The 16,615-nt window shown below is 36.3% G+C and overlaps 1 protein-coding gene and 1 long non-coding RNA gene across 4 annotated transcripts; both read right to left on the reverse strand.

The window, feature by feature from the left end:
• Nucleotides 1-236: 236 nt before the first annotated feature.
• On the reverse strand, nt 237-16,286 carry LOC137184142 (cell surface glycoprotein CD200 receptor 4-like). Of its 3 annotated transcripts, none has more exons than XM_067591543.1 (8): nt 16,080-16,286; nt 14,598-14,900; nt 13,937-14,206; nt 2,613-2,915; nt 1,867-2,133; nt 1,583-1,687; nt 1,445-1,484; nt 237-1,345 (listed from the first exon to the last, which is right to left on the reverse strand). In XM_067591543.1, exons 1-7 carry the CDS (start codon nt 16,147-16,149, stop codon nt 1,468-1,470), a joined length of 1,335 nt encoding a protein of 444 aa, XP_067447644.1. In that variant the 5' UTR covers nt 16,150-16,286; the 3' UTR covers nt 237-1,345; nt 1,445-1,467. The 3 variants fall into 3 exon arrangements, with proteins under 3 accessions (XP_067447644.1, XP_067447645.1, XP_067447646.1); XM_067591544.1 differs by having other exon boundaries at nt 1,441-1,484; XM_067591545.1 differs by lacking the exon at nt 16,080-16,286 and adding an exon at nt 15,683-15,734.
• Nucleotides 10,693-13,646, reverse strand: LOC137184143 (uncharacterized). Its single transcript, XR_010928620.1, has 2 exons — nt 13,516-13,646; nt 10,693-13,416 (listed from the first exon to the last, which is right to left on the reverse strand). It is a non-coding gene; the product is annotated as an uncharacterized lncRNA (long non-coding RNA).
• Nucleotides 16,287-16,615: the final 329 nt, after the last annotated feature.

Consider the following 16,615-nt stretch of genomic DNA (forward strand, 5'->3'; position numbering starts at 1 on the left):
ATCTGACCTGTTGTAGTCTACAGTCATGCTAGTGGCTCAGTGAGCTGATGCTAACATGTTGATGGGTATAATGTTTTCTTTGTCTGGGAAAACATTTAAATGTTATGTTGATCTGAATGACTGTGTCCTCATTGTGATCTCATTTTTCCATTTGTTTTATAGTCAGAATAAAGAAGAAAAGGAAAGGTAACAGTACATTTATATTACTATTAAGTATATAAAAACCACACACAGCACAGCATTAAGTATTTATTTAATACGTATTGACATTTTCTCTTTCAGGGGATTCTGCAGATGATAAAAGCAGCACAAATAATAAGCCCACATCACATCAATGTGAAGTTAATTATTGATGAGCATAAATATTCATTGCTATCAGTATCATGAGTGTGTTGGAGAGCTTTTATGATAGAATTGCATACTGGGTGAATATAAGAGTGAGGCCTCTGTTGAAGCTATATGAATCTGTGCAGCTGTTTCATCCGCAGAAAGTCATAGCCGCTAACCACATGCCATACCACACCATATCACACGTTCTAGTTGCAGAAGCACTGTATGAAAAAGTAGAATAATTGAAGTGTAACATATGTTTAGGACAGAGGAATTACCATCACACTGTTATAACAGCCTAACGAGGATGTAACATACACCTCTATTGACCACAGCAGCACCAAAGAATCAAGAAGAACCGGAGCTACCACTGATGACAACTGTAACTATGCCACAGTTAATATACCAGCAGCACTTCAACCACAACCTGTATCGTTGATGAACTTGCAGACGATTATGTATTTATGAGGTAAACAGAAACGAGGAAAAGTTCATTTGAGCTTTAATGTGAGACGCAGGACTGAACAGACAACAGAAAGTGTCTAATATATTGTGAAGGTGTGCAAGAAGTTTGTAGTTGAACTGCCAATCAAAGCTTGATCCTCAATTAGGAAAATCTTGTAAAATGAAACACAAAAACGTCCACAAACAACAGCAACTGGTTGTGGAAACATGAAGCCCAGAGCCGTTTCTCTCCTGAACACAACTGTGCCTAACTTTTTATTTGCAGACACAAGTCAACAAAATAGGTGTAGTCAGTGTTTTTGCTCCTAAGAACTATCCCACACCAACCAATTATACTATTAAATAGATATTTAAGTTTGAAAACAGCAAGATGAGTAGTTTCACCATTTCTCAATTTCATAGCCTTCAGTTTCTCACAGAGTGCCATGTGCATTTAAGTGTGTGTGTGTGTGTGTGTGTGTGTCTGTGTGCGATGCAAGTGCAGGATTTTTATGAGTTATAGAGAGTTGACACGTTGAACATAGCTGACGTGTGGCTCCACATCATCTGTCTGGGGGAAGCAGAGAGGTGTCATGAACAAAACTCAACAAAGTGCAGTTAAACACACAGAACTCAAAAATGTTGAGTATGTAACAGAAAGATTACCTACCAGCAGAGATTTGGATTATGTGTCTACCTGCCTGCAACACCTGGAGAAGGGAAAAATACACAAACCAGCTAAATTACTTGACAGAAAAGCTCACAAGTAGTTCATCTAATTAATCATTTATCAAATGAAAATTCTTACCACAGCATGTTAGTTTCTTTTTTGCAAAGAATAAGATTCCAGCCAAAACTGCAACGATTATCACAACTATACAGATGGACATCATAGTAAAATGAAGACGTGTAGCTAAAGAAAAAACAGTAAAGGTTTGTCAGTAATCCACTGGACATCAACACTACACATGACATCTATTTATGAAGTTATTAATACCACTACATATAAAAAAAACACCTAGTCAGAAACATAAGCAAACATATTTCTTCTGCGCTAAAAAACAAAGCTTAAACATTTTCTCTTGTACTGACCTGTGAACTTTGGTACCAAAGTTTTCTCCTCTTCCCAGTACGGGTGTCTGACTGTGCAGCTCAGGTTTTTTGGATCCATGTTCTCAGGGAGTTCCAGGTGGCTTTCCACTGTAAAGAATCCATCTGAGCCAGACCAGGTTTCCAAAGATGATGAATTTTCTAGATGGCTCCAGCTGATGCTGGCAGCAGGTTTTCCTCTTTCAGCTTTGCACACAGCCACCATCTTATTGCCCTTCCACTCTAACCAGGCTGATATACTGGGAGGAGCTGAACCAGTGAAGACAAAATAGGAAACATGAAACTTGCTGAGCGGTTTTCATTTCCTGTATTAAAAGGCACAAAAAAAGCCCCTAGCCATGCTTGTTTTAATTTTGCTTTGCTTGCTTTTTCACTATTTCTTACACTGAGTATAAACTAGTTCCAGATTAAAATGTAACCAGGACGTTGTGTCATGAAACGCATATTGATGTTGGATTATTCACATATCAGTTTTGAGTGTTTTAAGTGTTTTAAGAAACGGTACTGTCCCCTGTTATGTTTGCAACAGAAGACTAAGCAGCAGATATTTCAAACTCTATGCACATAAAACTAATACAAGCTACATGAGTTGAAGTGTGCAGAATTTTCTGTATTATTAACTCTTATGAGTGGGATTTAAGTGAAATGACCCTTTAACAAGTTACACCTCTTGGCTAGATGATTCTTGCCAGTCAGCTGTCCCAGTGAGGAGAAAAATGAAGTCCTACCTGTGATTTCCACGTTGATCATATGAGTGTCAGCTCCTCCTCTATAAACCGTCTCACACAGGTAGACCCCAACATCATCATTTGAGAAGTTTGGGATGTGCAGGTATAGAGCTGTGGATGTATTTCGGAGAGACTTGCCATCGTTGCAGGAGTCTGTACTTTGGCCATCATTGTTGTGGGCGATACGGCACTGTTTGTATTTCAAGTCTATATTCCAGAGTACAAACATCACCTCACTCCTCAGTTCATTGCTGCATGTCAGGTTAACATCATTCCCCAGATTGAAAGATGCATTTCTGACAACTGAAAAAAAGGCAAAGATAGTTGCTTTATTTTTACACATAATGCTGCAATGATTTAATTATTTGGGTTCATTCTGTCATAAAACAAAATACTAATTACACAGGTCCTAATACACACAAAAAAACATGAAAAATCAGAAGCAAAAGGATCCAATCCTGCATGAGACACTGACACGCAAAGAAAAAAATGTTAAGTTTGATGAAATAAAAAAAAATAAAACAAACTTTATGAAACAGGATTTAAACTGGGCTATGACAGTTTACAAATAAATCATACTAGTACTGACAATAAAACTGGAAATATGTTATGAAGCTTTGTCCCATGAAGAAACCTTCATATCATCCCAAAGTGATTAAATGTAATTCAAAATCAAGTCAAACTCACCACCTATAATCTTTCAAAACGGAGTTTTTTTTAAGAATAATGAGGCACAGCTAACAACACTCAAATGTGTATTTTAAGAGACACTGAATGATAAGAGGTCTGTAATATTTTTTTCAAATTGGACAAACATCGGACATTTGGCAGCCTCGTCATATTTTATACTAATCATACAAAATAAACAAAAAATAATGACTGAATCTTTCCTCTTCAGTCATAACTTGTTTCAAAAATATTTTTACATTATTATTCTTGATTTAAACTGAAAATAGATCAAATGTTTGAAATAAGAATTAATGGAAAGGAGAAGGGGAGATAAAAATGCATATTGTTGTGTTCAACCTCCAACATTTTACTCATACTACAAATTAAATGGAGAGAAAATAGATTAAATGATTTTACCATAAACTTTAGGAGCAGATGAAGAAATATTGTGCATCAAAGTGCTTTGAGGAGATCCTGAGAAAGTCAAGACAAATCAATTTATTTATACAGCACATTTAAAAACAACAAATGTTGACTGAAGTGCTTTACAGAAAGTTTAAATTATGGGATTATTTGATTGATGATTATAATTTAAAAAAACACCAGAATGATCAAATATAAACATAGAAATAAATATGAGAATATCAGTAAATAAATAAAGTACCACAAATGACACATTCATGCTGAAACTGCAGTTATGTCTGTGTTGTTTTCTATTTAAAAGCCATGTTTTTTATATTAGAGATGTATCCTCTCAAGGCTAAAACAATATTTAATTAAAACATGTGAAAAAAAGAGTACAATGTTCAAACCTGTGTCCAGACTCCATGTTTCACACACCGAGAAGATAATCACAGCAAAAATCCACATCATCTCCCTCATCTCCAGTTGTCCTCAGGTTCCTTTGTCAACTTGCTACCACAGTTAGACCAACACCAACTCAGGTCTGCTATTAAATCTTCAGTCCTGTAACGTCTACAGTAACGTCAGTCTCTATATTGCATAGTACTGCTTGTGCTCTCATGTCATTTACCCTACCCGTGCAATTTCACTTTCTCTATTTATATCAAACATAGACTCAGAGTTAAAGCAGGTTCTTAACTTCATCCAGACAAACTGTGAGTCCTTGACACTTCCCCACGTTACATACTTATAAAGGATGTGTGACTAACGGATTTTCACCTAAACATCTGCCTTTTTTCTCCCACACAAATACAAGATGCAAGTCACATGATCACCCTCTTCTTAGAATAAGAGGTAGGGAGCAGTTCTCAACAGTGTCAACCATTCCCTGACATGCAAACCAGGGAATTGAAACTGAAAACCACAACAGGAAAATACAGTTGGTTCTCACGAAAAGTAGAAGTGACCTCACTAATGGTTAAAAATGACAATTATCAACATAAACCACCATGTTCTGAGCAGACACATTACAAACACTAACAAAACGTAACATATACATCTTGGAACAGTTATAAAACAGCAAACTTAAACTACTCAGTCCAGCACTAGGCCATCAACCCCTCCACATAACTGTCTTAATACCTTATTTTAATGCTATTAAAATAGTTACAGTACTGGCTACTGTGAGGCAAAGACTGTGCAATAGACATTTTCCCCATAAGATATTTTGACAGTAGAAAAAGCACAGGTATAAATAATAAAATTAATCGCAAATGAATTCCATTTAGCTGCTTCAGTTTCAGGGTCCTGGTATATTGTGCATGCTGGCTCACTGTCATGCTGTCATGACTACTGGGACACTTGAACATAAAGATGCAGTATGTAAGAATCGTCAAACACTCCAAATCAATTGGGGGCAGCATATCACCAGAAAGTTGGAGTGTTACATTATGCTACATTAGTGCTGAATCAATAGTGCATTATCATTGCTTTGTTAGCTAGCAAACTAGGTAACTGGGACTTTGACTAAGTATGATAGCAATATCATTTCAGTGTTAACATTGAGCTAACGTTTGCTTGAATAAATCTAACCTTGAAGAGGAAGTGCTACCTCTTCGTCCTCTCCATGGATGTATTATAAGAGCTGGATACAAGACTAAAAATGGCGCCCATTCAGTCCTATAGGAATTGCTTGGCTGGTGCATACACCAAAAAAAGTTTCTAGCTTCCAGGTTTTTCCGCATTGTGCAGTCCATTGAATATGCGCAGTAGTGTTTCCCCCACTGGCCCCGTGCGCAGGTTCCCGCTCGGCCCATAGATTTTACATTGTGATGATGTCACCGATTTTTAAATTCAAGGTGTCCTGACATCTCTTTAACAATGGTAGTCTATGGGGAAAATGCTTTTTGGGCCGCAGGGGCTGGGGCTAGCAGGTTCTCAGGCACTTGATAAGCTACTTTGTGTGTGGTTATGATCTGCAAGCTCTATCTGGAGTTTGTGGTTTATGAGTACATCATGGAATGAGACATCTTGATGTTAAAGCTTTTCCACAACATTGCAAAAACTTCCAGCTGTGACATAATGCTGCTTTATTCAGTTGTGTTCCTCATATCCAAAAAAAGGTTTAAAAATGTTAATAACACCAACTTTAGGGGAGAGAAAGAAAATACTCACTATGACACATGTGTGAATGTGTGTGTGCACAGTTTCCATTTGATAAAACTGACTTCCTGTTGATGTCAAAGTAAATGATGAAAGTAAATGATAGATAAAGAATATTGTCAATGTTTTTATCTGCGGAGCAATCATTTGAAGCTTTTGTCAGGTAAAACATTAATATTTGTGGGAATAAATTAAATAAATGTTAATTGTATAAGTAGAATTTCCTCTCAAATATAAAAATACAGTATTCTGCCACCTCATCAAACTCCAAACTCATTTATCTCATATATACTCATGAATATCTACATATTTCAGATGTTTTCTTACTGTAAAATGAATATTGTGGCTATATACATATAGCTATATATAAGCTATAGCCAAGCACTTTATTATGATTACCTGTGCAATATAATGCATCCAATACAACAGCTCTGCCATAATTTTACATTTACAAAGCTTACACATTTTCAGGTTTTGTTGACATTGTCAGAAAGTTGATAATTCTACTTTATATTTATTATTGAGGTCGTAGCAGGTGGTTGTGGTGTACCGGAGTGTTCCTAAAAATTTGGCCCCCTCATGTATGTTAATGGGGTGGACAAAATATTAGGAACACTTCAATATATATGCACTCCAGTACAGGTCCACTAAGTTTAAAAGTAGCTGTTGTATTGGATTGCATTATATATATATATATATATATATATATATATATATACAGATGGGTGACAAATTAACAGAAAAACTGGTACAGGTCTGAATGCTTGACCCCTACTGTGAGGGGATCTGGTGGCTCTGTTATGCTTTGGGGGGCATTTTGCTGGCATGGTTTGGGTCCACTTGTCCCCTTAGAGGGAAGGGTCACTGCAAATCAATACAAAGTTGTTCTGAGTGATTACCTTTATCCTATGATGAAACATTTCTATCCTGATGGGAGTGGTCTCTTCCAGGATGACAGTGTCCCAATTCACAGGGCACGAGGAGTCACTGAATGTTTGATGAGTATGAAAATGATGTGAATCATATGCTATGACCTTCACAGTCACTACATCTCAGTCCAGCTGAACACCTATGAGAGAATTTGGACTGACATGTTAGCCAGCGCTCTCTCTCTTCAAAACACCAAATGAGGGAATATCTTTTGGAAGAATGGTGTTCATCAGCCTCAGCATTGATTGTACAGTCTCTGAACTCTTCTGGAGGGGGGCCAGCCAAATGTGTGTGCGCGTGACTGTCAAACTAGGCAGTTCTGATCAAATTTAAATCAAGAATGTGTTACTGAATTGCCTATTTCTCGCCTCAAATGTTTTCAGAAACATATTTTAGTGTACTGTTTAGCTGTAAAGTGAGATTGTTTGTAAAGCGGGTCACCATGTTGAAAACACCAGAGCAAAAACCAAGCACCGCCCAAGAATGTTCATTCTGGATATCAAAATTGTAATTGTGGATATCTGAAATTAAAAGCCCAATACACATGAATGGCAAAAGTGACGTAATTTGTCTTAGAAAAAAGGTCATTGTGGGTATCTGAAATCTTTTTTTACTTGACTAGAAAGAATGAATTACAGATATCTGCAGTATATATCCAGTCTCTCATTAAACGTTAAAACAACTTGCCATACTGCTCCAGTCCTTTTGGGTTAGTTTATCAACATTGGTCAACTACATGGGCATTTCACAAAGAACTTAAACTTTGCGCATATAAATAGAAGTGACTCTAGTCAGGGATTTAATTAACATATACCAACATTTGTTCTTCCAGCTGACAAGACAAGCCAAAACTATTACCACACTATTCAGTTTCATTAATTAAAGGGAGAAAGTTGTGCACCTTTACTGAGGAACAGGGATGAATGCAGACACCAACCATACCATGGAGAGTAGATTCTTAATACCTGCACCTAGCAGACAGATAGACATTTGGTGTTTAAAGATGTAGGTTGTGAATTAATGATAAATGGTCTCCTCTATATTCATTAAAAATTGATTTTGAATTGAAAAATATTATGCTCAAACTTTATTTGCATGTACTCTACATCCTCCACAGGTTCTCATTCCTATCCAGAAGGTGAGCAACAGATCATATGTGTGTTTTCATCAAGTCTCAATTATAGAAGAATTTCTTTAAACAGGAAAACTGTGATTCCTAATCTGTTCAAAGGAAAAGGACAAAAGTTAAATTATTATTATTTTTTAACATAATAGTTGCAATGTAAAATGTAAATTCACACCATTATATTAAAAAAAAACCCTTGGCTGCACTAAAAGTGTCACCATTAATCAGAAAAGATCTTAACCAGTTTACATTGAAATCAATGGGTTGGAAAACATGAAATTCTTTCTTTTCCCCCAGCCGACTCAAAAATTCAACAGGTTGCCATTTGTGCTTTAATACTGCCATCTAGTGGGCAAACACACCACATTACAGGAATATGTCAAGTATAATACTGTATGCAAGCTGCAAAAATGCAGATGTTAATAATGTCACCATAAATCAATATTATTTCTTAACCTCAATTCACACAAGGTAGGTTGAGTCAGGAATTGTTTTCTCTCTTGCAATGATTGTAGGGTTTCCCCTCAGAAACTGATAAAGTGGTGGCACCCAATTTTAAAGTCCTTAAGACGTTCAAAATGGACGTGTTAGGGTATTTTCTGTTGTCTTAAGACGTACAAATCTGACGTAATAATGTGAACACCAAACTACACATTGTGATCCAATTCACTTTCCATACAGGTGTGTTCAGATGCGTCCTCGCCAGAGTATGTGACGCTGTTTACACTTGGTTTTAAAATGCGTCTAGGGCGATCGGATCACAAGTGGACAGTGCTAAATACAAAATAAATACAAGCGCTAAGTACAAGATGCATTGAGATCCAATCACTCTTTTGTAAGAGTGTAGGACATAACAGGAAAATGCCTCATCAATGCAGGACATGGTGGTTGTTTTGGTGACAGTGCGCCAACACTTAATGACTTTTTCCTGCCAATCTGAACAGTTGGAAGCCTGTACATGTAAATTAGTTCTTGAAACATTTTTGTTTACTTAGCTAGCCAAACAAATGTGCAAAACAAATCTGGTGCTTTTCTGGCGACAGACTGACGTAATAACTGTGGGCCCTTGGACGTTCTAACGGAAGCGACGTAGGCAGTAACGTAACAAGTGGTCAGCTGGACCTTGGAGACACATGATAGACACAGGTGTGAACGGCGATGTGTCTTGGCCTCGTGCATCAGTATCAGATGCTGAGGGACATGACAAAGTGGCGCTATGTGACGTCCTGGGAATGACAACAGGTAAGAGGGACCTGGATGCAGACAAAATGGTGGACATGAAGGCAGACATCTTGGACCTCTGCCTCCACAGTTGTCAGTAAGTCACATGACCTTAGCAGTGGAAGTTGGTCGTCTTTGTGTCATTTTTGTGTGAACATTTCCGTTGCACATGTGGCAGAAAAGGCGAGAAGGCGGGAGGACTTTACAGCAGTAAGGTATCAAGTCTTTTAAGGATCTTTAAAAGAATTTGTTGGCTTTTCTGAGGTTTTATTCAATGTTGGCTATCAAACTTTAATATATCATACCAAGATGTCTGCCTCTGTCTGCAGCTTGATACCCTTGGAACAGGTTGGTTTGTGAAGTACATACACAATTCAAAAATCCAGCTGGCTCAAGATCCATTAATAACACCTCAAACTGAGTTTAGAGGAAGAGAAGAGCCAAACAGGAACTTTTCATTGCACATCTTTAGGATGTGGGCACCTTCAATGATCTTCATGAGTGAGTGTGTGTATGTGTGATTGTATGAAGGAGAAGAGGACAGGAAAGGTGCTGATAAGAGTGAGAAAGTAAGATAATTTGAGTGATGCAACATGTTGGACCACATTTCTTCTATTTGTCTGCATAGTGAAAATACTCGGCTCTGTTGTATTTACTCTCTTGGAAAAGCTGACACAATTGTATTCAGACTGTAAATATTTAAATATGTGTTCATTAAAGATGTGTTGAGCTCATTGTGAAATTTAAAAGTATGTTTTCAGATTAGGAAAGAACAAAGAACCCTTTTGTTGGTTGCCTTACAATTCAATAAGCTGGCTCCACACAAAAATAGATCATTCTTAAACAAGATCAATTAGGAGAACTCATTATAATGAAATATATTCATGCTATGACATTTTTATGATAATAACTTATCTTGTTCAATAATCTAAAAAAATGTCTTTGTATAATAACACTAACAATGGCTCCGTTCTATTCAGTGTCCCAGTAAACCATGACAGTATGAACAATACCAGCACCCTGAAACCTGTATTTTAAAAGCTTGTTATATTATCCATTGTGTCAAATCTTCATCTGAAAAGTAACTAAAGCTGTCAAAGAAATATAGTGGAGTAGAAAGTACAATATTTCCCTCTGAAATGTAGTGGAGTGGAAGTATAAAGTAGCATAATTTAAAAATACTAAGTACCTCAAAATTGTACTTAAGTACAGCACTTGAATAAATGTATTTAGTTACTTTTCACTACTGTGTATGTCAGTCGATAATAACACATACTTATACATAATTATACTATTTGTAATGTGAAAGTGGCCCTTTTCACCTTATACATACATCTGACCTGTTGTAGTCTACAGTCATGCTAGTGGCTCAGTGAGCTGATGCTAACATGTTGATGGGTATAATGTTTTCTTTGTCTGGGAAAACATTTAAATGTTATGTTGATCTGAATGACTGTGTCCTCATTGTGATCTCATTTTTCCATTTGTTTTATAGTCAGAATAAAGAAGAAAAGGAAAGGTAACAGTACATTTATATTACTATTAAGTATATAAAAACCACACACAGCACAGCATTTAGTATTTATTTAGTACGTATTGACATTTTCTCTTTCAGGGGATTCTGCAGATGATAAAAGCAGCACAAATAATAACCTCACATCACATCAATGTGAAGTTTATTATTGATGAGCATTAATATTCATTGCTATCAGTATCATGAGTGTGTTGGAGAGCTTTTATGATAGAATTGCATACTGGGTGAACATAAGAGTGAGGCCTCTGTTGAAGCTATATGAAACTGTGCAGCTGTTTCACCTGCAGAAAGTCATAGCCACTAACCACATGCCATACCACACCATATCACACGTTCTAGTTGCAGAAGCACTGTATGAAAAAGTAGAATAATTGAAGTGTAACATATGTTTAGGACAGAGGAATTACCATTACACTGTTATAACAACCTAACGAGGACGTAACATACACCTCTATTGACCACAGCAGCACCAAAGAATCGAGAAGAACCGGAGCTACCACTGATGACAACTGTAACTATGCCACAGTTAATATACCAGCAGCACTTCAACCACAACCTGTATCGTTGATGAACTTGCAGACGATTATGTATTTATGAGGTAAACAGAAACGAGGAAAAGTTCATTTGAGCTTTAATGTGAGACGCAGGACTGGTTTATAATATCACAAACAACAGAAAGTGTCTAATATTTTGTGAAGGTGTGCAAGAAGTTTGTAGTTGAACTGCCAATCAAAGCTTGATCCTCAATTAGGAAAATCTTGTAAAATGAAACACAAAAACGTCCACAGACAACAGCAACTGGTTATGGAAACATGAAACCCAGAGCCGTTTCTCTCCTGAACACAACTGTGCCTAACTTTTTATTTGCAGACACAAGTCAACAAAATAGGTGTAGTCAGTGTTTTTGCTCCTAAGAACTATCCCACACCAACCAATTATACTATTAAATAGATATTTAAGTTTGAAAACAGCAAGATGAGTAGTTTCTGACAAACTACAGCTTGTTACACCACGACCTGAATGACTCAAAATCTTGATGTATTCAGTGTGTCACTTTCAGTCACCAAAGTCAGAAAAGCTGAACTTAGAGAATGAAAAATTTTAGCTGCCTAGACTTGTCTTAATTAACGTTGTTTACAGGCTCAACTGTTTGTGCTTCTGCCACATTATCCAGTTCATGATGGAGAATGTAGTTTGTAGTTATTCTGTTGTTGCATTTCTAAAAATATTTGAAAGAAGTCATGGTAATAATCTCTTCAATTTAAGGTCAAACTTTTACGGTTCTTTGCTGCAATTGAAATCTAAGAATCTATATGTGCAGGTGTGTTAAGATCTGTGGACAGAAATACATTTGTGAGGCTGAAACAAAACAGTTTCCTCTTCTGCTCTATATGTACAACTATATAATCAGTGTGAGGGTAAGATAAGTTATAGCGCTGCAGCCTGTGATTTAATAATAGCATTCAAATGGAAGTCTAGACACTGGCTGTGCACTAGGCTGTAACACTTTATGATAAGGATATAAATAGTATACTTAGGAAATGATTCATGATGATTTCATGCATGAATTAATACAGGATGTATCATGAATTCCTGTTGCTCACAATGAACACATGATCAAATCACTATGACTTTATGTTATAGTAGTTAACACTTAAAAGTCAATTAATGAATATTAATTCACGGTTACTTCATATCTTAACTGTTTTTATACCCACAAGTACTGTGAGTATAAGATTGAAGCATTATACAACCTGATCATGTACATTACATCCATCTAGTGCTGCTGGCTTGTAAATGTGACATAAAGAGCATTCATTGGTTCGTGCAGCAACATGTAGATGTTTGTATCTGACTACCAGTTTGATGAAATAAAAATGCAGCTTCATAGAGGCTGATCAAATGCACAGATATAAAACACCCTTTACTATAAGTGGAATTCAGCTGATTTGGTAGCATATCAATATCAATATTTATTAATTAACTATTTAATGTTAACTGATCAAATAAAGTCATAGTGACTTGATCACTTGGTAACTATGATCAACAGGAATTCATCCTGCATTAATCCATTCATTAAATCATCATGAGCATTAGTTTAGTATATGAGTTGTATTATTATAAAGTGTTGCTCACTAAGCTTCTAAGTATCAGTTTCCCCCTCACACAACTCCAATAATATCCATTATTAACGGCTATTAAATACAGTAGTAAATACTGGAAACACTTACGTAGATTTATGTATTTATTATTAACATTATTTATTTATCTGATGAAGGACTATGTTATGATCTACACCATAAGATGGCAGAAGAGTCTCTTTTTCCAGTTTGATTTCCTAAACAACTAATCAGTTTGTTCAGAGATTGGTTTACAGTCATTGTGAGAATACATTCAGAAACTCACTATTTATTTAGATTATTATCCTGTGCTGATAATCATCAATTATGTGACAAAAGGTGGATGTTAAACTGAGTGTCTGTCGCCTTTTTGCTGAATGTCAGTCAAGTTTATCAGGACAGAATTCAACTGTGAGGCTCCGTCTCTTGTTTGAAATCTTTCATCTCATTCTTCTCTCTGGTTAATATTTCACCATTTCTCAATTTCATAGCCTTCAGTTTCTCACAGAGTGCCATGTGCATTTAAGTGTGTGTGTGTGTCTGTGTGTGTGTCTGTGTGCGATGCAAGTGCAGGATTTTTATAAGTTATAGAGAGTTGACACGTTGAACATAGCTGACGTGTGGCTCCACATCAACTGTCTGGGGGAAGCAGAGAGGTGTCATGAACAAAACTCAACAAAGTGCAGTTAAACACACAGAACTCAAAAATGTTGAGTATGTAACAGAAAGATTACCTACCAGCAGAGATTTGGATTATGTGTCTACCTGCCTGCAACACCTGGAGAAGGGAAAAATACACAAACCAGCTAAATTACTTGACAGAAAAGCTCACAAGTAGTTCATCTAATTAATCATTTATCAAATGAAAATTCTTACCACAGCATGTTAGTTTCTTTTTTGCAAAGAATAAGATTCCAGCCAAAACTGCAACGATTATCACAATTATACGGATGCACATCATAGTAAAATGAAGACATGTAGCTAAAGAAAAAACAGTAAAGGTTTGTCAGTAATCCACTGGACATCAACACTACACATGACATCTATTTATGAAGTTATTAATAACACTATATATAAAAAAACACCTAGTCAGAAACATAAGCAAACATATTTCTTCTGCGCTAAAAAACAAAGCTTAAACATTTTCTCTTGTCCTGACCTGCTGTGAGCTTTGGTACCAAAGTTTTCTCCTCTTCCCAGTACGGGTGTCTGACTGTGCAGCTCAGGGTTTTTGGATCCATGTTCTCAGGGAGTTCCAGGTGGCTTTCTACTGTAAAGAATCCATCTGAGCCAGACCAGGTTTTCAAAGATGATGAATTTTCTAGATGGCTCCAGCTGATGCTGGCAGCAGGTTTTCCTCTTTCAGCTTTGCACACAGCCACCATCTTGTTGTCCTTCCACTCTAACCAGGCTGATATACTGGGAGGAGCTGAACCAGTGAAGACAAAATAGGAAACATGAAACTTGCTGAGCGGTTTTCATTTCCTGTATTAAAAGGATTAAAATGTAACCAGGATGTTGTGTCATGAAACGCATATTGATGTTGGATTATTCACATATCAGTTTTGAGTGTTTTAAGTGTTTTAAGAAACGGTACTGTCCCCCGTTATGTTTGCAACAGAAGACTAAGCAGCAGATATTTCAAACTCTATGCACATAAAACTAATACAAGCTACATGAGTTGAAGTGTGCAGAATTTTCTGTATTATTAACTCTTATGAGTGGGATTTAAGTGAAATGACCCTTTAACAAGTTACACCTCTTGGCTAGATGATTCTTGCCAGTCAGCTGTCCCAGTGAGGAGAAAAATGAAGTCCTACCTGTGATATCCACGTTGATCATATGAGTGGCAGCTCCTCTTGTATAAACCGTCTCACACAGGTAGACCCCAACATCATCATTTGAGAAGTTTGGGATGTGCAGGTATACAGCTGTGGGTGTATTTTGGAGAGACTTGCCATCGTTGCAGGAGTCTGTATGTTGGCCATCATTGTTGTAGGCGATACGGCACTCTTTGTATTTCAACTCTATTTTCCAGAGTACATAAATCACCTCACTCCACGGTTCATTGCTGCATGTCAGGTTAACATCACTCCCCAGATTGAAAGATGCATTTCTGACAACTGAAAAAAAGGCAAAGATAGTTGCTTTATTTTTACACATAATGCTGCAATGATTTAATTATTTGGGTTCATTCTGTCATAAAACAAAATACTAATTACACAGGTCCTAATACACACAAAAAAACATGAAAAATCAGAAGCAAAAGGATCCAATCCTGCATGAGACACTGACACGCAAAGAAAAAAACATAAAGTTTGATGAAATAAAAGAAAATAAAACAAACTTTATGAAACAGGATTTAAACTGGGCTATGACAGTTTACAAATAAATCATACTAGTACTGACAATAAAACTGGAAATATGTTATGAAGCTTTGTCCCATGAAGAAACCTTCATATCATCCCAAAGTGATTAAATGTAATTCAAAATCAAGTCAAACTCACCACCTGTAATCTTTCAAAATGGAGTTATTTTAAGAATAATGAGGCACAGCTAACAACGCGCAACTGTGTATTTTAAGAGACACTGAATGATAAGAGGTCTGTAATATTTTTTTCAAATTGGACAAACATTGGACATTTGGCAGCCTCGTCATATTTTATACTAATCGTACAAAATAAACAAAGAATAAGGACTGAATCTTTCCTCTTCAGTCATAACTTGTTTCAAAAATATTTTTACATTATTATTCTTGATTTAAAATGAAAATAGATCAAATGTTTGAAATAAGAATTAATGGAAAGGAGAAGGGGAGATAAAAATGCATATTGTTGTGTTCAACCTCCAACATTTTACTCATACTACAAATTAAATGGAGAGAAAATAGATTAAATGATTTTACCATAAACTTTAGGAGCAGATGAAGAAGTATTGCGCATCAAAAAGCTTTGAGAAGATCCCGAGAAAGTCAAAACAAATCAATTTATTTATGCAGCACATTTAAAAACAACAAATGTTGACTGAAGTGCTTTACAGAAAGTTTAAATTATGGGATTATTTGATTGATGATTATAATTTAAAAAAACACCAGAATGATCTAATATAAACACAGAAATAAATATGAGAATATCAATAAATAAATAAAGTACCACAAATGACACATTCATGCTGAAACTGCAGTTATGTCTGTGTTGTTTTGTATTTAAAAGCCATGTTTTTTTTATATTAGAGATGTATCCTCTCAAGGCTAAAACAATATTTAATTAAAACATGTGAAAAAAAGAGTACAATGTTCAAACCTGTGTCCAGACTCCATGTTTCACACACCGAGAAGATAATCACAGCAAAAATCCACATCATCTCCCTCATCTCCAGTTGTCCTCAGGTTCCTTTGTCAATTTGCTACCACAGTTAGACCAACACCAACTCAGGTCTACTATTAAATCTTCAGTCAGATCACTAACAGATTTTCACCCAAACATCGGCCTTTTTTCTCCCACACAAAACACAAGATGTAAGTCACATGATCACCCTCTTCTTAGGATAAGAGGCAGGAAGCAGTTCTCAACAGTGTCAACTGTTTCCTGACATGCAAACCAGGGAATTGAAACTGAAAACCACAAAAGGAAAATACAGTTGGTTTTCAAGAAAAGTAGAAGTCACCTCACTAATGGTTAAAAATGACAATTATCAACATAAACCACCATGTTCTGAGCAGACACATTACAAACACTAACAAAACGCAACATATACATCTTGGAACAGTTATAAAACAGCAAACTTAAACTACTCAGTCCAGCACTAGGCCATCAACCCCTCCACATAACTGTCTTAA

Source organism: Thunnus thynnus, chromosome 6 (genome assembly GCF_963924715.1).
Source record: "Thunnus thynnus chromosome 6, fThuThy2.1, whole genome shotgun sequence".
NCBI classification, from domain to species: Eukaryota; Metazoa; Chordata; class Actinopteri; order Scombriformes; family Scombridae; genus Thunnus; species Thunnus thynnus.